The sequence below is a fragment of the Dictyostelium discoideum genome, assembly GCF_000004695.1.
Source record: "Dictyostelium discoideum AX4 chromosome 5 chromosome, whole genome shotgun sequence".
NCBI lineage: Eukaryota > Evosea > Eumycetozoa > Dictyosteliales > Dictyosteliaceae > Dictyostelium > Dictyostelium discoideum.
The window spans coordinates 1,216,828-1,240,314 of NC_007091.3; the positions used below are offsets into that span (position 1 = coordinate 1,216,828).

The 23,487-nt window shown below is 23.1% G+C and overlaps 5 protein-coding genes and 1 pseudogene across 5 annotated transcripts; 4 read left to right on the forward strand and 2 right to left on the reverse strand.

The window, feature by feature from the left end:
- Nucleotides 1-584: 584 nt before the first annotated feature.
- On the forward strand, nt 585-2,274 carry DDB_G0288199 (annotated as a pseudogene; the record flags this gene model as incomplete).
- A 129-nt stretch (nt 2,275-2,403) lies between these two features.
- Nucleotides 2,404-12,726, reverse strand: roco9 (leucine-rich repeat-containing protein; the record flags this gene model as incomplete). Its single annotated transcript, XM_631743.1, has 3 exons — nt 2,404-11,468; nt 11,585-11,800; nt 11,910-12,726. The coding sequence occupies 3 exons, from the start codon at nt 12,724-12,726 to the stop codon at nt 2,404-2,406; spliced, it is 10,098 nt and encodes a 3,365-aa protein (XP_636835.1).
- Nucleotides 12,727-13,693: 967 nt separating this feature from the next.
- Nucleotides 13,694-15,027, reverse strand: DDB_G0288201 (hypothetical protein; the record flags this gene model as incomplete). The annotated part of the gene is made up of 4 exons (XM_631744.1): nt 13,694-13,864; nt 14,000-14,314; nt 14,413-14,763; nt 14,923-15,027. The coding sequence occupies 4 exons, from the start codon at nt 15,025-15,027 to the stop codon at nt 13,694-13,696; spliced, it is 942 nt and encodes a 313-aa protein (XP_636836.1).
- A 1,208-nt stretch (nt 15,028-16,235) lies between these two features.
- Nucleotides 16,236-18,048, forward strand: DDB_G0288203 (hypothetical protein; the record flags this gene model as incomplete). Its single annotated transcript, XM_631745.1, has 3 exons — nt 16,236-16,245; nt 16,501-17,077; nt 17,253-18,048. 3 exons carry the CDS (start codon nt 16,236-16,238, stop codon nt 18,046-18,048), a joined length of 1,383 nt encoding a protein of 460 aa, XP_636837.1.
- A 732-nt stretch (nt 18,049-18,780) lies between these two features.
- Nucleotides 18,781-20,775, forward strand: gacX (RhoGAP domain-containing protein; the record flags this gene model as incomplete). Its single annotated transcript, XM_631746.1, has 4 exons — nt 18,781-19,368; nt 19,528-19,689; nt 19,755-20,120; nt 20,200-20,775. The coding sequence occupies 4 exons, from the start codon at nt 18,781-18,783 to the stop codon at nt 20,773-20,775; spliced, it is 1,692 nt and encodes a 563-aa protein (XP_636838.1).
- A 465-nt stretch (nt 20,776-21,240) lies between these two features.
- Nucleotides 21,241-23,262, forward strand: hspA (chaperonin 60; the record flags this gene model as incomplete). The annotated part of the gene is made up of 3 exons (XM_631747.1): nt 21,241-21,530; nt 21,768-22,167; nt 22,282-23,262. The coding sequence occupies 3 exons, from the start codon at nt 21,241-21,243 to the stop codon at nt 23,260-23,262; spliced, it is 1,671 nt and encodes a 556-aa protein (XP_636839.1).
- Nucleotides 23,263-23,487: the final 225 nt, after the last annotated feature.

Below are 23,487 nucleotides of genomic sequence, written 5' to 3' on the forward strand. Positions count from 1 at the left end.
TTGCTTTTTATTAGTTTTATTTTTTTTTTTTTCTTTATTTTTTTTTATTTTTCTTTTCTTTTTTTTTTTTTTATTTTTAAAAATTTAGAATTTCAGATCACACAAAAAAAAAAAAATTTTAAAAAAAAAAAATTTAACGTGCCCCAATCAAATAAAATTTTTCCGATTTCTTTTTTATTTTTTTCTTTTTTTATTTTTTTTTTTTTAAAGAATATTATTATTTCTTTTTCTTTTTTTTTAAAAATAAATAAAAAGGGGGAGTTTTTTTATTTAGGAATTAAAAAAAAAATATAATTAAATTTTTGGTTTACCATAATTTTTTTTTTTCCCAAATTTAACAAAAAATAGAAAATTTTTTTAAAAGTCCAATTAAAAAAAAAAAAAAAAAATTGAAAAAAAAAAAAAAAAAAAAAATTGAAAAAAAAAAATTTGTTTAAAAAAAAAAAAAAAAAAAAAAAAATGATACACACCCATGAAATGTTCTATCAATGGAACCTTTCAGCTATGAAATAGAAGGATTCAAAAAATCGGATAAAGATTTACCCTTAGAAATTAGTTGCAATGAAGAAGAAAATGAATATAAAATGAAAAATAATAATAATAATAATAATAATAATAATAATAATAATAATAATAATAATAATAATAATAATAGTAATAGTAATAATAGTAGTAATATTAATAATAGCAACTTTAATAAAATTTTCTTAATGAAATGGGTGATTGTTGTAAATATAATATCTCCATTCACAATATTTTATCTTTATCTCCTATATTTTGATTCAATAAATAGTGAAGCAATTAAATCTGAAATGGAGTTTAATTTAATCATTCATATTTATAGATCAATGTGGTCACTGGTATTATTATTATTTTTATCATCGTATGTATTATTTAATATAATAATATCATAAATTGGTTTATTTACTGAATCAATTTTTTTTTTTTTTTTTTTTTTTTTTTTTTTTAAATTAAGTTAAAATTTATATATATGGGATAAATTTAATATAAAATACTTTTCAATTTTTAAATTTAAAGATTTTTTAAAAAATCCACCCCTTCCAAATCCAAATCCAAATATAAATATAAATATAAATGCGATATCAACAGATGAAGGACCAATTATATTTAATATTTTATTTAAAAAATCAATTGCTTTACTTTTTATTTTATCAGTATCAGTTTTAGCTTCAATTTTAAATCAAAGTTACAATAATAAAATAATTTCAATATTTATATGGACTTGCTTTTTTATTACACTATTTTATAATAGATTTATTAGATTATTAGTTACTGAAAATATTATTTTAATTTTAAAAGCACCATTTAAATCAATTACATTTTTATCGTATGTATTATCAACTCTAATTTTTAAAGAAAATCTAATAATAATAATAATAATAATAATAATAATAATAATAATAATAATAATAATAATAATAATAATAATAATAATAATAATAATAATAATAATATTAATAATAATAATAATAATATTTATTTATTTAGGTTTTGGATTGCAGATCAAATTACAAGTTTATCAATATTTTTAAAAGATTTCAATATGTCATTATGTTTTTTAATATCATTTTTTAACATTGAATATTGCAGTAAACAATTTGAATGGTTGTCAATAATAATACCAATATTACCATTTTCATTCCGAATTAATCAATGTCTTCGAGTTTATTATGATAATAATGAAAACAAATCACAATTATTCAATGCATTAAAATATTTTATGGGTTTGGTTGTTTTATTCTTTTCAAATCTTTATCATAATAAGGATAATGGCGAAGTTTATAAAATTTATTGGATTTCATTTGCAATGATTAGTACAATTTTTTCAACCTATTGGGATATTGTAAAAGATTGGGGTTTATTTTCAAAAAGTTCAAAAAATTATTTATTAAGAGATCAATTATTATTTATTTATAAACCTGTAAATATTTTATTATTATTAATATTATTAAAAATATTTTTTAAAAATTAATATGCATATTAATATTTTAAACATCTTTTTTTTTTTTTTTTTTTATAAAAAAGTTTTATTATCACTCAATAATTTCAAATATAATTATGAGATTTACATGGGTTATATTAATAAATCCATCATATTTTGGGTTTAAATCAAGTAATGAAATTTTAATTGGTATATTTTTAGTGTCAATTGATATTGTTAGGCGTTGTCAATGGAATTTTTTAAGGTTAGAATATGAAGTAATTCAATCAAGTTTTAAAAATTTTAAACAAATAAATATTGAAGAAATATAACCAATTTTTTTTTCTTTTTTTTTTTTTTTTTTTTCTAAACTATTTAATACATATTTATTTTATATTTATTTATTTATTTTTTAATCTATAAATAGAATTGTTGGTTTTTTTTTTTTTTTTTTTTTTTTTTTAATTATTTGAATCTTCACTACTACTATCACTAGAATCATCTAATGGTTTTGTTGGAGTAGAATCATTATTTGAAAGTTGTTTTGGAGGAGTTGGTAATGGTTTTTGTTGTTGTAATTGTTTTGGAGATTGTTTTTGTTGTTGTAGTTGTTGTTGTTTTTGTTGTTGTTGTTGTTGAATTGGTGTTATTGGTCTTTTAACAAGGGTATATATAGTATTTCCTCTATTTAATTGAATATGTTGATTCTTTGAAGTTTCTGTGTAAACTGGTTCAACTGGAGTATGAGTTTTTAAGATTAGTTCAATTTCTTCTAATTTCTTTGTAATTTCAATAAAGGAAGGACGACAAGTTGGATCTTGAGCCCAACAGATATTTAAAAGGCTATCATACTCTGGTAAATTATGAGATGGTAGTGATGGACGTACACCCTCGGTAATTAAACCTTCAACTTCAGACATAAAGGTAATATTTGAAAAGAATCTTGTACGTGATAAAAGTTCAAATAGGATTACACCATATGCATAGACATCACTTTTATCCGAACATAATTCATTGTTTATTACCTCTGGAGCTAACCAAACTGGATTTTGAACCGAACGATTTGCAACGGTGGTTGAGAAGCCTGATAATGAGAAATCACAAAGATGGCATTCCATAGTTAATGAATCTTTACTTGAGAGTAGGATATTTGGACTCTTTAAATCACGATGAACCACTGATGGTCTACTATCATGAAGCGTTTGTAAAGATGCTGCGATACCTTTGGCAATTTTAATTCTTAATTGCCAGTCTAATGGATTTTTGAGGTCATGAATGTAATCGTAAAGATTACCACCACTTTGGAATTCTGTGATAATTGCCAATGGTTCCAAACAAAAACCTTTAAGATCGAGGATATTGTCATGAATGAACGAAGAGAGACAAAAGATTTCACGACGATATTCAGCGAAAACCTTTGAAAAATCACTTCCAACCACATCGGTTTTTAAAAGCTTGATAGCGACATCCGATTGCCTCCATTTACCTTTGTAAACGGTTGCTGTACCACCTTCACCAATTGGATTTGGATCGAGTTCAACCTCTTTGAAATCTATCAACTTGTGACGTAAATCGTTCATAGTTAAATCTGGTGCCAATTGATTCAATTTTATTGGGATCGAAGAATGAATTGGACAACTTTGATAGGTTTTACCTTTGATTACAGATTCTTCGATTTGATTGAGACTAAAAAGATATTGTTCGGATTTTGGTAAAGTTTCAATACAATGAATACATGAAATATAGATTGTATAGGCAAGTTGATTGTAGGATTCCAAAATTGATTCGAAAATTTGTAAGATATGTCTACACATTTTCGATGAGGAAATTTCAATTTTTGTATCACCAAGAACTTGAATCGATACTAAATCATCAGCCTCTAAAACAGAGATTGTTGAACTTCTACGGAATGGATTCTTTGCATTTGGAGACATCGGGAATCTTCTAGCCACAGGGAATGATAGGTAACAATTCTCCAAGATAACTCCATTCTTCCAACAATGTTTAATTGAACAAAACATATACAATTGACTCAATAATCTTGGGAAGAAACTTGATGGTATCTTTTTTTCAAATTGGAATATTCTACAAAGAGATCTTGGTTCACCAACATCTAAAAACATCTTATCCATTGACATTGGTGGTTCATTCGGTAATTCATTTGGTAAGAAAATCACTTTTTCATTTAATAGTTTCAATTTATCATACTTTTGTTGTAATTGTAAATTCTTTAATGGTGATAATAAATTATTTAAACTTGAATTACTACCATGATGATGAGTTAAATTTGAATTACTACCATTACGAATTGGTGATAATGCTAAATTTGGGAATTTTAATGGACTTGAATTATTTGATCCACTTGAATTTAATGTATTAATATTACCACCATTACGAATTGAAATTGATCTTAATGATGGACTACCACTAATTGATAATCTATTTAAATTTATACTAGTTTGTTGTTGTTGTTGGTGGTGGTGGTGTTGGTGTTGGTGTTGAGTTGATGATTGTTGTTGTTGTTGTTGTTGTTGATTAGAAATTGGTGATGGATAAACAAAGCCCCAAGAAGTTGGATCATAGAGTGTATCAATTTGATAAGCTATATTAAATTTCTTGGCCAATGTTAATAAATATGGATATAATCTTGTTGGAATATCATTCCAAATACCTTCTAAATTACTCATTAATATAATATCCCTTTTTCTAATGGTTGGGTTAGCTACTTTATTACTTCCACTACTTTCCTTATTAAAACTATCGTTCATACTACTATCTAATAGAATTGATGATGTATTTGGTTGAATTGGAATTGAAATGGTTGATAATGAAATATTTGATAATGATACAAGTGATGTAGGTGTTTGTAATGGTGTTGATGTTGATGTTGATGTTGATGTTGATGTTGATGTTGATGTTGATGTTGATGTTGATGTTGATGTTGATGATGAATTTGTGGATGTGGTAGTAATTTGTGATGGTATTGATGTATTGTTTAAATTTGTAGAATTTAAAGGTATTTGAGGTGGTGTACTTGGGGCTGATGATGATTGTTTTAAGGTTAACAATAAATTTAAAGTATTTGATAACCAAATTGGATCTAAAATTACCCAATCATGATCTTCGGACCAAAATAATAAGCCTAATTCAGTGAGTAATTCACAAGTATTTTTAGTTTCAATCTTATCTAATTTACACATTTCACCAATTGAAAAAAGTTCCTTCTTTGAAATGAATGGAGTTTGTAATGTTTTAATATGTTTTTCAAATAATTTTTGACTACTTGAAACTTTTGTACCAAATGGTTTAAAATTTAAAAATACATTCTTAATTTCTTCACGTAATTTTGGCATACCACCTAAAATGTTATTACTACTACTAATATTAATATTACTACCATTATTATTATTAAGGTTACTATTATTAAGGTTATTATTATTATCATTGTTATTATTATCATTATCATTATTATTATTATTATTATTATTATTATTATTATTATTATTATTATTATTATTATTATTATTATTATTATTATTATTATTATTATTACTATTATTATTATTAATATTATTATTATTACTATTATTACTATTACTATTACTATTACTATTACTATTATTATTACTATTGTTATTACTATTATTATTATTATTATTGTTATTATTATTATTATTATTATTATTATTATTATTATTATTATTATTAATATTATTATTATTAATATTATTATTATTATTATTATTACTATTATTATTATTATTATTATTACTATTGCTATTACTATTACTATTATAACTATTATTATTATTATTATTATTATTATTATTATTATTGTTGTTATTATTATTATTAATAATATTATTATTATTATTGGTATTTTCAACATTATTATCAATACTATTATTAATTGATGGTTGTACTGGTACTACATTACCACCACTATTATTATTATTATTATTATTATTATTATTATTATTATTATTATTATTATTATTATTATTTAAAATATTAATGAACGAAAAGGTAAAATTTGGGAACAGATTATGACATTTTTGTTCAATTTTTGGAGTTATGAAGGTGTAATAGTCTTTTGGTACATCTTGACAATAATCACTATTGTAAAGACCAACTATGAAAACAGTGGCAAAAGTGCATCTATCTCTAATTGATTCTAACCATTTATAGATTCTAGTTGGTTCCTCACTTTCTGATAGTGCCCAAACTAAACAGTAAACAGCTCTCTTTGAGAAAAGATGTTGACTACAATTGGTATTACTAATACCAATTCCATTACCATTACCACTACCATTACCACTAGCACTAGCACTACCACTACTATTAAGTTGTGATAAATCACGAATGAAAATTGTTAAATTCTTTTTCTTTGAAATTTCTTGAGTATTAAAACGAGAATTTAAAAATTCTTCTTTATTCAATTTAGTACATTCTTGATTTGAAGAAGAGATCATAATTGGTTGAGAAATAAAACTATTAGTACAATGAATTGTTGAAGCCAAATTATATAATGCAGAATTTGGATAATTTTCATAATCGATTTCCCATTTAATTGGTAAATTTTGATTAAAACCAATTTGTGAAGAATATTGATGTTGTTGATATTGTTGTTGTTGTTGGTGCTGTTGTTGATAATTAATATTAATACCTTTTTTATCTTTATCTTTTGAACCATAACCAATATTTTTATGTTTTTTCTCTTTTTCTTTTTCTTTTTCTTTCTCTTTTTCTTTTTCTCTTTCTTTTGAAGTTAATGGTTTTGCAATTGTTAAATTTTTAATGAATTCATTTTTAATTTGTGGATTTGTTATATCAGAGATAATGATTAATTTATTTCTTGGATGAAATTGAGATTGTTGCATTTGTAATGTTAGATAACGCAAGATAGCATCAGTGGTTTCTAATTCTCTAAATGGTGACTCCATTATATTTGAATTGACAATTAAAGATTTCAATTTCTTTAGTAATGCCAAAGTATGAGGTAATGTCGTAATTTGTGGATTTCTATCAAGATTCAATAAGGTGAGTGATAATAATTTCGTACCGATTGATGGTGATACATAAGTTAGTTTATTACCATCCAATCTTAATTCCGATAGTAATGGTAAATTAAAATCGTTGAAAGAGATATTATACAATTGATTATTATGTAGATACAATTTCTTAAGTGATGGTAACATTGCATGAATTGGTACATTTGTAAATTGATTATCAGATAAATCTAAAACCGATAATTTGAAAAGTCTTTTAAAATCAATTGATATCTCTGAAAGTTTATTTTGATTTAAATATAAGGCTTCAAGATTAACTAAATTATCCAATAGCTTCAATGGAACGGTCGATAGTGAACAACCAGTTAACTCTAAATGAATCAATGATCTCATTTCAAACATTTGATTTGATAGTTTCTGTAATGGATTTGGACCCATTCTAAAATGAATTATCTCATTCATTAGGAAACAACTTTTATCATCTAATTTGTGACATTTAAATTTGGTGATTTGATTATTTCTTAAATCCAACATTCTCAATGAACCCAATTTAAAGAAACCCAATGGTAACTCTCTAATTTGATTATTTTGAACGTAGAGCTCCTCCAAACCAACACATAACGATAAAGCTTGTGGGAAAGATGATAAACGATTATTTTGAACTGATAAACATTTCAATTGTTTCATTTTACTAATTGATTCAGGTATAATTATTAACTTATTATTATCCAATACCAATTTAGTTAGAGTCGATAGAGTATAGATTGATTTATGTAAAGATTCCAATAGATTATGTGATAAATCAAATTCTTGTAATTTCAATTTTGAACCAATCAATTTCAATAAACTACTTGGTATTGATTTAATTCTATTATCTTGTAACCAAAGATGAGTAAGATTACTCAATAGAATGATTTCAATTGGAAAAGTATTGAAATAATTTCTTGAAAGATTTAATTTGGTTAATGTTGAGAAATAAGATAATAAATTTCTATCAATTGAAAGAAAAGTTAATTTTTGAGAGATTAAATCACATTTAACTTTACCAATTAATTTCTTTGAAATTTGTTGAGATTCTCTTGAATTTATAAATTCTGTAAAAAATGATGACCATAAAATAATTTGATCATTATCACATGATGGTTTAATCATTTCATTAAAATCCTCTTGTTTAAAAATGAATGATTGTCTTGGTGAAATTGGTGATGGTAATTTATTTGTTGACGATGATGACGACGATGAATTTGCACTATGTTTATAAAGTAAATTTATAAATGTTGATTTATTTTGATTAATAAAAGTCCAAATTGATGGTGATCTCTTTAAGAATTTTCTTTCACTATCTCTTAAAGCCTCTGAATATAAGAAATTACCAAATCTACCAGAGAATGATTCCTTTACTAATAATAATAATAATGATTCATTAAATTCAAAATGGAATGGGAATTGTCTTTGTAATTGCCAAACTGCATCTAAAAATTGAACGAAAATTGGTGAAAATGATCTATTAACTAAAATTGATGATTCATATTGATCTTGAAATAAATAAGTTTTCTTTTTTTGTGATTCTGTGTGAATTGTATCTGGTAATACAAAATTTGAATCATATTTATCTAAATCATTAATTAATGATGCAATACCTGATGATCCTTTTGAAATTGATCCTGATGATTTCTTTGTAATTGATGGTGTAGTTGATGTTGATGATGATGATGATGATGATGATGATGAATTTTCTTTATTACCATTATTATTATTTAAATTATTTTGTTCTTTATGATAATTTATATTATTAAAAGGGAAACCATATTGAATCCATTCTTTTTCAATTAAAATTAAGAAACCATCTAAAGTTCTATAGAATGGATCACTTAATACCATTGTTAAAGATGAAATTGAAGCTAAATCCAATGTATGTAATGGTGAATCGATTGGTGGTTTCAATAAAACTGAAGAACCTTCATCTAAAAGATTTGAAACTTTTACACAACCTTCTAATAATAATTTGACAGAATCAACCCATTTAGATTCTTCAATTGATTTCCAAGCATCCATTGAACCATCGAAACTTGTAATCGATTGATAAAGATCGAACCAACATGCTTCAACTTGTTCTCTAGTTGGTATTGATAAGAAAATGATATTTGAACTATTCATTTTAAATTGTTCATAAACTGATATTATATTGATATGATTATCACTTGTACCACCAACTTTATTAGTGAATACAATAGTTGCTTCATTTTGTCTTTTATTAATTTTATTATTATTATTATTATTATTATTATTATTATTATTATTATTATTATTATTATTATTATTATTATTATTATTATTATTATTATTATTATTATTATTATTGTTATTGTTATTGTTATTTGATGATGAATTTAATTGATTTTGTTGCATTTGCTGATGAATTTGTTGAAATTCTTTATTTAAATTATTACTACTATTATTTAATGATGTTGATGGTGATGATGATGTTGAAGATTGTAGTTGTTCTTCTTTATTTACAAATAAATTATATAATTTAACATCTACAGTATCAGTTGATATTGTAGTTTGAATTGGTATTATTGACGAGGTTGATGATGATAGAAATCCTTGTTTATCCTTTTTAGACGATTTTGAAGGAATTCCTTTTGATGATCTAAGTGAACTTAATGGTGATGATGTATCTTTTTTATCTACAATTTGTTGTTGTCTCTTTTTAATTGGTGAAGGTGGTTCTATTTCCCCCACAATTAAATGATTACTATTTGAAATACCACTAGTATTTGTACCAATGGTTGAACTATTTGTTATTATTACAGAGTTATTATTAATAATGGTACTATTATTATTATATGCTAATGTACCACCAGAATTAAATTTATTATTAAATGGTTGATTATATACACAAATTCTAAATAACATTGATTTATTATTTTGATTTGACCAAGAGAAAATTGGAATTTTAGATTGAGTTTTACGAACATAACTTTGAAGTAATTCATCACCAATCAAATTTGGTATCAAAATACGTTTTGGATAAATGGTTGAAGTATCCCTTGAAAGGAATTCAACAACTCTCCAATCTTTATCCAAATCCAATTTCAATCTTTGACCCTCGATCAATGGTGAATAAATATCCCAAATATTTGTAGTATAATCATGGCTACCATTACCTCCAACACTATTCCTATTACTGCCATTGATATTGGCAGTGGATGTATTAGTGATACCACTTCTACCTAGACTAATTAAATTTGAACTACTATTGTTATTATTGGCCAATAGTGGTGCTCTTGGTATTTCATTATTTACACTTGAGAAATATCTACCGAAATCAATCAATGGGTTAATGTAATATGCTAAAATTAAATTCAATTTCTCTAAATCTCTAAAATTTGATTCATCACTAAAACCCATATATTGGAATCTAATATTCTTACAATAGCAAAGGAATATTTGAAATTGTGATCTATTAACACCACCATTTTGAAAGGTGGTTGGTGTTGACATCATTGGTGTCGTTGATTTTAATGATTTTCCAAATGATTCCCATTTTATAATTGATGTTAGAATGATTTCAAATGAATATAATTTAATTTCAACAAATTTACTTGAATTGTTATTATTATTATTATTAATTGATGAAAATGATTGTGTTGGTGTTATAATATCTTCTGGTAATAATATTGAATTAGATTCAGAATCAATTGAATTTGATTCATCTTTTTTCCAAATCATTCTATAATTTGTAATAAACAATGTACCAGATTGCCATAATGTTACATCTGTATTACCGTTTTTATCATTTTTATCATTTTTATCACTTTTACTACTACTACTGATTGTATGTTCTAATTTTAAATTTGTTGGTGGTATAATAACATTCTTTATCTGCATCATTATAAATTCACCTGGTAATGTAATTGGTCTTTCATCAATATGTACAAATATATCTTCACAACTTGTTATTAATGTCGATGTTGATGAATAAAATGCACTATGTGTTTTATAATTTACAAATAATGGTGTAAATAACTCTGATAATTTTTCAATTAAAGTTTTTTGTGGGGGTTGTGGGGGTTGTTGTTGTTTTGGCTGTGTTTGTGGTGAAGTTGGTGGCGTAACTTGGATTGATGGTGGAATAATTTCACCATTATCATTATTAATATTATTATTATCATTATTATTATCATTATCATTATCATTATCATTATCATTTTTATTATTATTATCATTATTGCTATTATCATCACTTGATTGTTGTGGTAATCGCTGAGTTGAAGTTGATAGCGGTAGTGGTTGTGGCTCTGGTTCCAATGTACTCGTTGATGAAGATAATGATAATGTTAAAACTTCTGTTGATTCTCTTTGTTGTTGTTGCTGTTGTTGTTGTTTAAATAAACAAGCTGAAACATGTTTCTTTAAAAAGAATAATAATCTTTGTAAAAATTCTCTAGACTCTACTGATAATTTTTGTGCTAAATATTGAATATCCCAATAACCACCATATTGTGAGTTTACTAAAAAAAAAAAATATGATTAGTATAAAATTAATAAAAATCTATGAGAAATATATATAAATTTTTTTTTTTAAAAAAAAAAAAAAAAAAAAAAAAAAAAAAAAAAGATACATTACAAGCAGAAGTATGATTTTTAATAGCATTATATAATTCAACATTTAATAATTGGTCAGGTAAAGATGCAATGAATTCAACCAAGAGAGCTGCTACATCATAGGGATCTTGTGGATCTGGATAATAGAAATTGAAATCACCAGTTCTTTCAAATGAATTTCTCATAAATTTAACTTTTTCATTATTATATTTTCTAAAGAATAAATCTTCAACATGACCTAATAATAATAATTATAATTATATAATAATATTTTACTTTATATAAGAATATGAATTACAACAACAACAACCACTACTACAAAATTATAAATTATAAATTTTACTTACAATGACCTTCTAAAAATGAAATTGATTTCTCTAATAAAATTGGAATTGATAAACCATTATCTTGACGTTTGATTAAAGAATATAATGGTGTACCAAAATATTGAAAATCTGAAAACTGATTACTATTATAGAAATGAATAGGTGGTGATTGTTGATCAAATATTGGTAATGGTGTATTTGGCATTATAAATTCAAAGTTTGAAATATTTGATTTAATTGATGATGATGAACCATTCTTTTCAGTTTTTAAAGATTTAAATTTTAATGAATTATATATATGTTTTAGTTTCGATGATTTTGGTGGTTTTGGTGTTTTCACTGTACCAGACGATGATGATGATGATGCTGCTGACATAGTTGGTGATGTTGTTGAAGTTGATGTTATATCTGATGATTCACTAGTTTGTGAATAGAACGAGTCTGATCTAATTCCACCATTACCACCATTATTTGATGGATTATAGTCAATACTTCTTGTACTTGAAGATCTTAATGATGAATATGAAGTTGAATTTGTGGATGCTGCTAATCTATTTATATTTTCAGAATCACCTTCAACTGATGGAGTATTTAAGGAATTAGTATTATTATTATTATTATCACCTTCCATAAATTGTTGTTGTTGTTGTTGTTGCTCATCATCTTGCTGTTGTTGTAATTGTTGTAAAATTTTCTTTTCTTTATCTTTTTTACTTGTTCCAAATAAAGTTTTAAATTTTAATGTTCCACTTCTTGATTTTTTAGTTTCTTCTTTTTCACCAGTATCTTCATTTGATCTTTTGGATTTTTTATCAAATAAATTAGCAATTGATGTCATTATTTATTTTTATTATTATTATTATTATTATTACTGTTGTTATTACTATTATTATTGTTATTATTTATGATTAAAAATTAATTTGTTAAAAATTTAGAAAAAAAAAAAAATATATATTTTTTTTTTTTTTTATTTTATTATTTATTGTTTTTAATATTTTTTTTTTTTTTTTTATAGTGAGGTGTGTGCGAATTTTAAATACCACCAAAATGATGGTGTGATTATTATTCTAAAATGAGTGGTTTTTTTCAACTGTCAAAAATAATAAAAAAATAAAAAAAAAAATTTAAAAATAAAATAAAAATGATTGGTTATTTTGAGTGTGTATGTATGTATGTGTGAGTAAGTGAGTGTGGTTTGAAAGAAAATAAAAATGAAAAGGGTGGCGAAATCCAAAAAAATCTCCAAAAAAAAAAAAAAAAAAAAAAAAAAAAAGTTTTTAAAGTACTATTTTTATTATTAATTATAAAATACACATTGAGTTGATACCTTTAATGTGGTAAAAAAAAAAAAATAATAATAAAGTGTTGAAACAAACAAAACAAAAAAAAAATAATTAAAAATACAATTTAGGCGCACTTTTTTTTTTTTTGAACGATGAAAAAAAAAATAAAAAAAAAATAAAAAAAAAAGAAAAAAAATCAAAAAAAAAAAAAAAAAAAAAGAAAAAAAAAAAAAAAATCAAAAAAAAAAAAATTTCAAATTTGAAGTGCTCAACCAATCAGTTTTTTTTTTTTTTTCTATTCATTGAATTTTAGTTTTATTATAAAATAAAAAAACAATACCTGCTAAAATATGCAAACCCCAAAAAAAAAAAACTATTTATTTATTAATAAAATATATTATATTTATTTTATTATATATATATATTTTTTTTGGTATTTGCATATTTTCTCTTTATCTTTATTGGAAATACAATTTTTTTTTTTTTTTTCTAAACAATTTTTATTTTTTATTTTAATTTTATTTATTTTTTATGATGAATAACGATTTGTTCTAAAATATCTTGTAAAGAAACAACACCAATTGGATGATGATCATCATTTACAACAAATACTCTATGTGCTTTTTTTTCAGAAACATTTTCAACAACACTTTTAAATGTATCACTTGGTTTACAAAAAATATAATTATTATCCTGAAAAAATAAAAAAAATAAAAAAAATAAAAAATAAAAAATTAATATTATTAAAATTTTAAAATAAATAAATAAATAAATAAATAAAATTAAATAAAATAATATTCTATATTCTACGTATTAATAAAAACATACAGTGACTTTTTTTAAAGCTTGTAAATATTCAGATACAGGTAAATGTAATAATTGAAGGTATTGGAATTTTGGTTTAATTAACTTTAAATCACTATCACCAATAGCGCCAATTAATTTACCTTGTGAATCTGTAACACCAACACCACTAACACCCATTTTTGAAATTAATTTGAATGCATCCCATGCTTTTTTATCGCTTGAAATTGAAACTACATCACTTGTACCAATTTTCATCTCTTTAATTGTCATTTTACCTAATTTTTCTAATTCTTTATCCATTGCAAATAAATGAGATATACATTCAATAATTCTTGACTTTTTTTAAAAAAAAAAAAAAAAAAAAAAAATATATAATTAATAAAAAAAATAAAAATAAAAATAAAAATATTTATGGTGATAAATTTATACGATACATTTGTAATTATATTACAAAGTTCACCTTTTTGATTTAATACGGCAACTCTTCTAATATTATTTTTAACCATTAAACCAGCGACATTATCCAACATAGTTTCACTATCGACTACAATGAAAGGATCTCTTTTTGATGAATCACAAATATCAGCCACTATACTTTTTTTAAATAATTTTCTATCTTGAAGATCCAATAAAACAGTATTGATATCACCTTCTTGTTCCCAATGTTGAGTTGTTGATGTTGTAACAATCTCTTTAATTAAATCTAACATTGAAAAGAAACAATAATATTTCTTTTCATTTGGGTTATAAACAGGAGCAGATAAAATATTATTTGAAATTAATTGCTAGCAATAAATAATATTTAATAAAATAAAAATAAAAAAATAAAAAATAAAAAAAATTAATAAATATTAATTAATATATATATATATATATATATATATATATATATATATATATATATATATATATATATATTTAAAATTTATATACATATACATTACTTTTAATGCAAGATCTATTGTATCTGTCATTGATACTGCTTTTATTACACTTGAGTCATTTGGAAAAACTGGTGAGGATGCCCTTAATGTTTTTAATAATTCCATTTTTTTATTTTTATTTTCTTTATTTATTTATTTATTTATTTATTTATTTTTTTTTTTTTTTTATTTTTTTTTTTTTTATTTTTTTATTTTTTTATTTATTTATTTTTTATTTATTTTTTTATTTATTTATTTGTACTTTGAAAATTAGTGATAGTTTAAAAAAAAAAAAAAAATAAAGAAGAAAAATTAATTGTAAAAAGGTTTTTTTTTTTTTATTTTTATTTTTTTTTTTTTTTTTTTTTTTTTTTTTTTTTTTTATAAAACCCTATCTTTTATTAGTTTTCAAATAGATTTAAAAAAAAAATAAAATAAAATAAAATTTTAAATTAAAAAAATAAAAAAATAATGAAACACTATTTTGGCGTGACAAATTATTGAAATGTTGTTATCATAATTTCACTTTTTTATGGTAAACATTTTTAAAAACAATAATATTATTATATTTAACACCACACTCACGCTACACAAATACATAAAATAGTTATAAAAAAAATATATATAAAAAAAAAAAAAAAAAAAAAAAAAAAAAAAATTGTAGTGGGTTTTGTGAACATACAATTTTTATCTCTTTTATTTATTTTATATAAAGAAAAAAAAAAAAAAAAAAAAAAAAAAAAAAAAATTATACCAAAATTATAAAAAAAATAAAAATAAAAATAAAAATAAAAATAAAAATATAAATATAAAAAAAAAAAAAAAAAAAACCTTTTTATTTTTTGAATTAAAGCAGGGGATTATTATGCCCATGATTTTTAATTATTCATATCCCTTTTTTTTATTTTTTTTTTAAAAAATTAAAATAAATTTGGGAATTCTCTATTTATTTTATTTTATTTTATTTTATTTTTTTTTTTTTTTTTTTTTTTTTTTTTAATTTTTTAATTATTAATAAATAAAAAATAAAATTAAATTAATAATTAAATATTGTAAGCAAATTTTTGTTCTTCTAGATGAGAAAAAAAAACGAAACATAACATTGTTTCCTTTTTGGATGTGAGAAATTAAAAATAAAAATAAAATAAAAAAAATAAAAAATAAAATTAAAATTTTTTTTTAAAAAAATTTAAAGAAAAAAATTTTTAATAAAAAAAAAAAAAAAAAAAAAAAAAAAAAAAAAATTTTTTTTTTTTATTTAATAAAACATATACATATAACACATATTTTAATTACAAATACACACAACTCCTAAATAATAAAATTTTTAAAAAATGAATATAAGTAAATATCTTGATATAAAAATAAATAACTAAACATTACTCTCTCAACAAAACAAAATACACACTCACACGCTCGCACCACCATATAAATTTATTTATATTTTATAATATAAAAAACTCAACTGAATAATTTCACCACACACCTTCACATATTTAAACTGCATAATAAATTATATTAATAAAAAAAAAAAAAAAAATAACTTACACATATTAACTTTTTTTTTTTTTTTTTTTTTTTTATATTATTATATTATAGGAGAAAAAAAGAAAACCAGTCATAGATCAACAGTTGCAGTCCATAAAGCACTAAATGAAAAAGATAGAGAATTTAATTACTTTTTACCATTATTAAAAGAAAAGAAAACAAGTATTGTATCAAATGCAATCAATAATTTAAATTATATTCTTACATATCAATCTGAAAGAGAAGAACAAGTTAGCAAAGATATTCTCGAAGCTTTATGCCAACTCTTTACAAATGGTGTCTCTGGCAAATTGGATAAACCCGAAGAACTTGGTAAATGTATTGGTTTAGTATGCTTAAAGACTGGAGAAAATAATGAATTCTACCGTTATATTAAAACCACACTCTCTTCAATTATAACCGATGGTGAAGCTCACATTAAAGATAATGAATTAATGGCTGCAATCTATGCGCTATCTCAGTCATGTTTCTATTGTTGTACTGATCGTGACTCTTATAAACATACAATTTCCTTATTCCAAGATTTATTATATACACAAAAAAAAAAAAATATTCAAGATAAATTATTATCAGCTTGGTTATTATTATTAACAAGAGTTAATCCTCAAGAAATGACAAATTATAAAATGTAAATATTTTAAATAATATATTTATTAGTTATATTATTATTATTATTATTATTATTATTATTATTATTATTATTATTATTATTATTATTATTATTATTATTATTATTATTATTATTATTATTATTTATTATTTTCAAATACTAAAAATTATTATTATTATTATTTTTTTTTTAGGGTTTTACCAAGATTAATTGAATTATCAAAATCATCATCACAAAATGTTAGATTATCTGCATCATTGAGTATTGCAATGATTGTTGATGATGTTAAAGAAAAAGTATTGGAAGATTTTGAAAGTGAAATGGGTAGTGAAGATTTAAATGAAGATTATGAAGAATATGATGATGATGAAGATTATGATGGTGAATATAATTATGATGAAGAAGAAGAAGAGATCGAAAGGGATTATAGAAGAAGTAGTGATAATGGAGGTAAATCAGCAGCACCAATTGATCAATTAAATAATTTAAGTTTTAATGGTGATGAATATAATAGCGATGATGATGAGGAAGGTGAATTTAGTGAATATAGTGAAGAGGATACAGTGAATCAATTCATTGTAGACGATGATCATATGGTACAAGTTATTGAAGGAACCCTTAGTTTAAATAATGAAAAGGGTAAGAAAAAAATTCAATCCAAAACATTGTTACGTCAAATCCTTGGAAATTTAAAGGATGGTGATTCACCAAAAGAAACTATCATCATCTATGGTTTACCATTCCATTTCAGTGGTTGGAGAAAGTATATCCAATTGGAAGGTTTACGTAAACTCGTTGGTAATGCTATGATGGCTCAATGGCAAAATCCATTAATTCAAAAACAATTTGGTATTGAAATTCCTGAAGGTAATCGTTTAAGAGAAGCCAAATACCAATTAAAAAGATCAATCTCTCAAAAGAAAAAAGCAGACTATGATAGATCAGTTCGTTCAGAAAGTACTTTATTTGAAAATAATGCTGCCAATTAATTTTTAATAAATAAATAAAAATAATAATAATAATAGTTTTAATTTAAATAATTTAATCTTCTCTCTCTATGATTAGAAAAAGTATTCTCAATTTTTATTTTTATTTTTTTTTAGGAAAAAAAAAAAAAAAAAATCAAAAAATTTTAAAAAAAAAAAAGAAATCAAAAAAAATATCCAAATTTTTTTTTTTATTTGAATGTATTGTAAATAAATTAAAGATTAAAGATTTTAAAATAAACAATTCTCTATAATAAAAAAAAAAAAAAAATAAAATAAAATAAAAAAAATAATAATGTTTAAACAATTAAATTTGGCTGTTTGGGGACTAATGAAATTTTTTTTTTTTTTTTTTTTTTTTTTTTTTTTTTTTTTTTTTGATTTTTTTTATTTTTTTTTTTTTTCCAAAATTTTTTTTTTTTTTCCTATCAAAAATTTTTCACGCTGTATTTTTTTTTTTTATTTTTTTTATTTTTATATTTTTTTATTTTTTTTTAATCAAGAATAACAATATTTTTAAAATAATAATAAATTAAATTAATCTTGTACAATAAAATCCACCCAACCACCCACACACCACTACCACCCCACAAATATTTAAACACACACAAAACATTCACACACAAATAATTGTATAATATAAATAAAATATTTTTTCTATATTTTTTTTTTTGTTAAGAAAAAAAAAAAAAAAAAAAAGATTTTTTAGAAAAAAAAAAAAATATTTAATTAATCATGAGTAATAATAATAATAGAGCAAGTATTTATGGTGGATTAGGATCAGTTGGTAAAATATTTGGAGCACCATTATTAGATGTGGTAATGAATCAAAAGAGTAAAACAACATCATTAAATTCATCATCATCAGCAACCAACAATAACAATAGTACAGTAGAGGAGGTCAATATCCCATTATTCCTTCACAATGGATTTAAATATATTATTCAACATGGACTTGGTATCGAGGGTATCTTTCGTATTGCAGGTACTAAAGACAAGGTAAAACAATTACAAATGCAGTTGGATAAAGGGGAGAATATAGATTACGATGCATCAAAAGTTGATCCAGTGGATTTAGCAGATCTCATGAAAATATACTTTAGAGAATTACCAGACTGTTTATTACAATCTGATCAGTATGACCATTTCATCTCACTTTTAACTTTAGATCGTTTAGGTCAAATTCAAAAATTACGTGAATTAGTCTCATCACTTCGTCCTGAAAATAGAGAAATGTTAAAACAATTAATTTGGTTCTTAGGTAGAATAGCTGTTAATTCAACTACAAATAAAATGTCTGAAGAAAATTTAGGTTTAGTTTGGGTAAAAAATTAATAAATACAATCACAATCATCAATTATCAATCATCAATCATCAATCATCAATCATCAATCAATGATTACATATCTATATTTAGGTATAAAGAAATTAATGTATTTTTTTTTTTTTTTTTTTTTTTTTTTTTTTTTTTTTTTTTTTTAGGGACCAAATTTGTTATGGAAAGGTGGTAAAGCTGTTAGCACAACTGATATGATGGAATTAATGGCAGGTGCTGGTAAAATTAAATTAATTGTTACACTTTTAATTGAAGAACAAGAACATGTATTTAATAATTTAAATGCTACAATTACAAAAGGTGAAATGGTAAGAATATTAAGCAAATAGTTTAAACTCAATATTCAATACTAATTATTATTTATTTATTATAGAAAGTATCATTTATTAATAAAATTGTAGGTAATAAAAAGACATGTCAAGGTATTTCAATTATTGAAGATGGTGAAAGTAAATCAATTTGGACAGCAGATTCAGCAGGTATAATAAAAGTATTCAATGCAGATAATTATGTTACAGAAAGAGAATGGGATTCAAATCTTGGTAGAATTCATACAATGACATCGGTTAGAGATCATGCTTGGATCGCTTCAAGTCAATCTGTTAGTCTTTGGAATAAAGCTGGTAATTTGGTTAAGGAGTTTCCAGGTTTTCATGTTTCTTTAACACCAGTTTATTCACATGGTGAATATAGAATTTGGGCTGGTACTGATCAAAAAATAACAATCTTTTCTTCAAATGTAAATATATATATATTTATTTTATTTTATTAATTATTTGTGTTTTATTTATTAATTTATGTTTTTTTATTTTTTTTAGACATTAGAAATTGTACAAACTATTTCAATTCCAGGACAATTTATAGTTAGTATTACAGAGATATTTGGAGAAAGTAATCAAGTTTGGGTTGGTGCAACAGGTGGACAAATTATTATTTTTGACAAGACAACTGGTGAAGAGATTAGAAAGTTGAGTACACCAGCAAAGAGAAATATTACATGTTTAACCTTTCACAAGTATATGGATAAGGGTAAGGTTTGGGCAGGCTCTGAGGATAAATTAATATTTGTTATAGATCCATTCGATGATTATAGTATAGTTCAAACTGTTTCACATCCAGATTTACTTTTGATTAATACTTTGAAATCAATTTCAAAATCGGTTTGGAGTTGTAGTAGAGATTCTTCAATTAGAATTTGGGATTCAAATTCTTTCGAATTATTGGGTTCTCTTGATGATTACCATACCGATGCTGTCATTGATGCAATCTTAACTTATAATAATAGAAAAATGCGTTGGGAATTTTGGACTGCTAGTTTTGATAAATCAGTTTGTATTTGGAGTGTTTCAAGTGAACTTTTATCTCAACCACCACCTCCATTATTAAATGTTTAAAATAATAATAATAATAATAATAATAATAATAATAATAATAATAATAATAATAATAATAATAATAAAAATAATAAAAATAATAATAATAATAAAATAAATAATAATAAAAAAAAAAAAAAAAAAAAAATCTAAAAATAAAAAAACTAAAAATAAAAATAAAAAATTGTTGTTAAAATAGAAAATATCCAATTAAAATTTTTAATTAATTAAATTTCCAATTCCAAAATTGGGGAGGGGCGAACAAATCATTTCGTATCAGAAAAAAAGTTATTATTTTTTAATTTTTTTTTTTTATTTTTCATTTTTTTTTTTTTTTTTTTTTTTTTTTTTTTTTTTTTTGAAAAACACAAATTTTATTTTTTATTTTTTTTTTATTAATTTTTATTTTCATTCATTTCTCGGCAATCAAATTAATTTTTTAAATTATTTTTTTTTTTTTTTTTTGTTTGAATCGAAAAAAACAAAATGTTTAGACAAATTGCAAACAAATCAACCAAATTTGGATTAAGAAATTATTCAACTGGTAAAGATATTAAATTTGGTGCAGAATGCCGTGCATTAATGTTACGTGGTGTTGAACAATTAGCAGCAGCCGTTGAAGTTACATTAGGTCCAAAAGGTAGAAATGTAATCCTCGATCAACCATTTGGTCAACCAAAAATTACTAAAGATGGTGTTACTGTCGCTAAACATATTGAATTTGCTGATCGTCACATTAATTTAGGTGCTCAATTAGTTAAAGGTGTTGCTTCAAGGTATGTGTGTCATAATAATAATAATAAAAAAAAAAAAAAAAAAATAAAAAAAAAAAAAAAAAAAAAAAAAAATAATTTCATATTTTAACCACACCCACCCACACCCACTAATACAACACTCAACACTTCTTACATATCTATCTCTTTATACTTTTATACTTTAAAAATTTCAATTCAATTTTATTAACTTTTTTTTTTTTTTTTTTTTTTTTTTTTCTTTTTCTTTTTAAAAAAAAGTCAAAATGATCAATCAGGTGATGGTACAACAACAGCAACCATTTTAACAAGAGCAATTTTTGCAGAAGGTTGTAAAGCAGTTGCTGCAGGTATGAATCCAATGGATCTTTGGAGAGGTATTAATTTTGCAGTTGAAAAAGTTGTTGGTGAACTTAAAACCATTTCACGTCCAATTTCATCAACTGAAGAAATCTCACAAGTTGCAACCATCTCTGCAAATGGTGATAAAGTTATTGGTAACCTCATTGCTAATGCAATGGAAAAGATTGGTAAAGAAGGTGTCATCACTGTTCAAGATGGTAAAACTTTAAAAGATGAGTTAGAAATTATTGAAGGTATGAAATTTGATCAAGGTTTCATTTCACGTTATTTTATTAATGATGCTAAAGAACAAAAATGTGTAAGTAATAAAATAAATAAATAAAATAAATAAATAAAATAAATAAATAATTAAATAAATAAATAAATAAATAAATATTTATTAATATATTTTTTATTTTTTTTAAAAAAAAAGGAATTTGATGATCCAGTAATTTTAGTTGTTGATGGTAAAATTTCAAATGTTCAACAATTAGTACCAATTTTAGAGTTAGTTCATAGTAAACATAAGAAATTAGTTATCATTGCAGATAATATTGAAGGTGATGCATTATCAGCATTAATTTTCAATAAGATGAGAGGTTTACAAGTTTGTGCAGTTAAAGCACCAGGTTTTGGTGATCTCAAGAGAGTAAACTTACAAGATATTGCAGTTATTAGTGGTGCTCAAGTTATTAGTGAAGAATTAGGTGTTAGACTTGAGGATGTTGATATCACAATGTTGGGTAGTGCAAAGAAGATCACCATCGATAGTGATAGTACCATCATTTTAGATGGTGCCGGTGACAAAGCAGCAATTCAAGAACGTGTCGAATTAATTCGTGAATCACTCACTCGTACAACCTCTGATTATGACAAGACTCAACTCGAAACTCGTTTGGCAAAGATTGGTGGTGGTGTTGCTGTTATTCGTGTCGGTGGAGCTTCAGAGGTTGAAGTTGGCGAAAAGAAGGATCGTATCACCGATGCCCTCAACGCCACAAAGGCTGCCGTCGAAGAAGGTATTGTTCCAGGTGGTGGCACAGCACTCCTCTACTCTACTTTAGCACTCAAGAAAATTAAAATGGATAACTTTGATCAAACCATTGGTGTAAAGATCGTTAGAGATGCCCTTTTAATCCCATGTAAAACAATCGCAAATAATGCCGGTGTCGAAGGTTCTGTTGTCATTGGTCGTCTCTTATCAAAACGTGATTTCGAATATGGTTACAATGCTCAAAAAGGTGTTTATGAAAATATGATTCAAGCTGGTATCATCGATCCAACTAAAGTTGTTCGTACCGCTTTAATCGATGCTGCTTCTGTCGCTTCATTAATGACTACCACTGAAGCTATGGTAGTTGAAATTAAAAAAGATACTCCAATGCCACAAATGCCACCACAAATGGATTATTAAAAAATATAAATAAAGATTTTTAAAAAAAAAAAAAAAAAAAAAAAAAATTAAAATTAAAATAATTAAGATTTTAAAAAGTTATTTTTATTTTTGTTTTTATTTTTAAATTATTATAAATAACCATTTTCTGATCGGGGTACCCCAGTCACCTTTTTTTTTTTTTTTATTAATTTTATTTTATTTTCAATTTTTTTTTCAATTTTTTTTTTTTAATTTTTTTTTTTT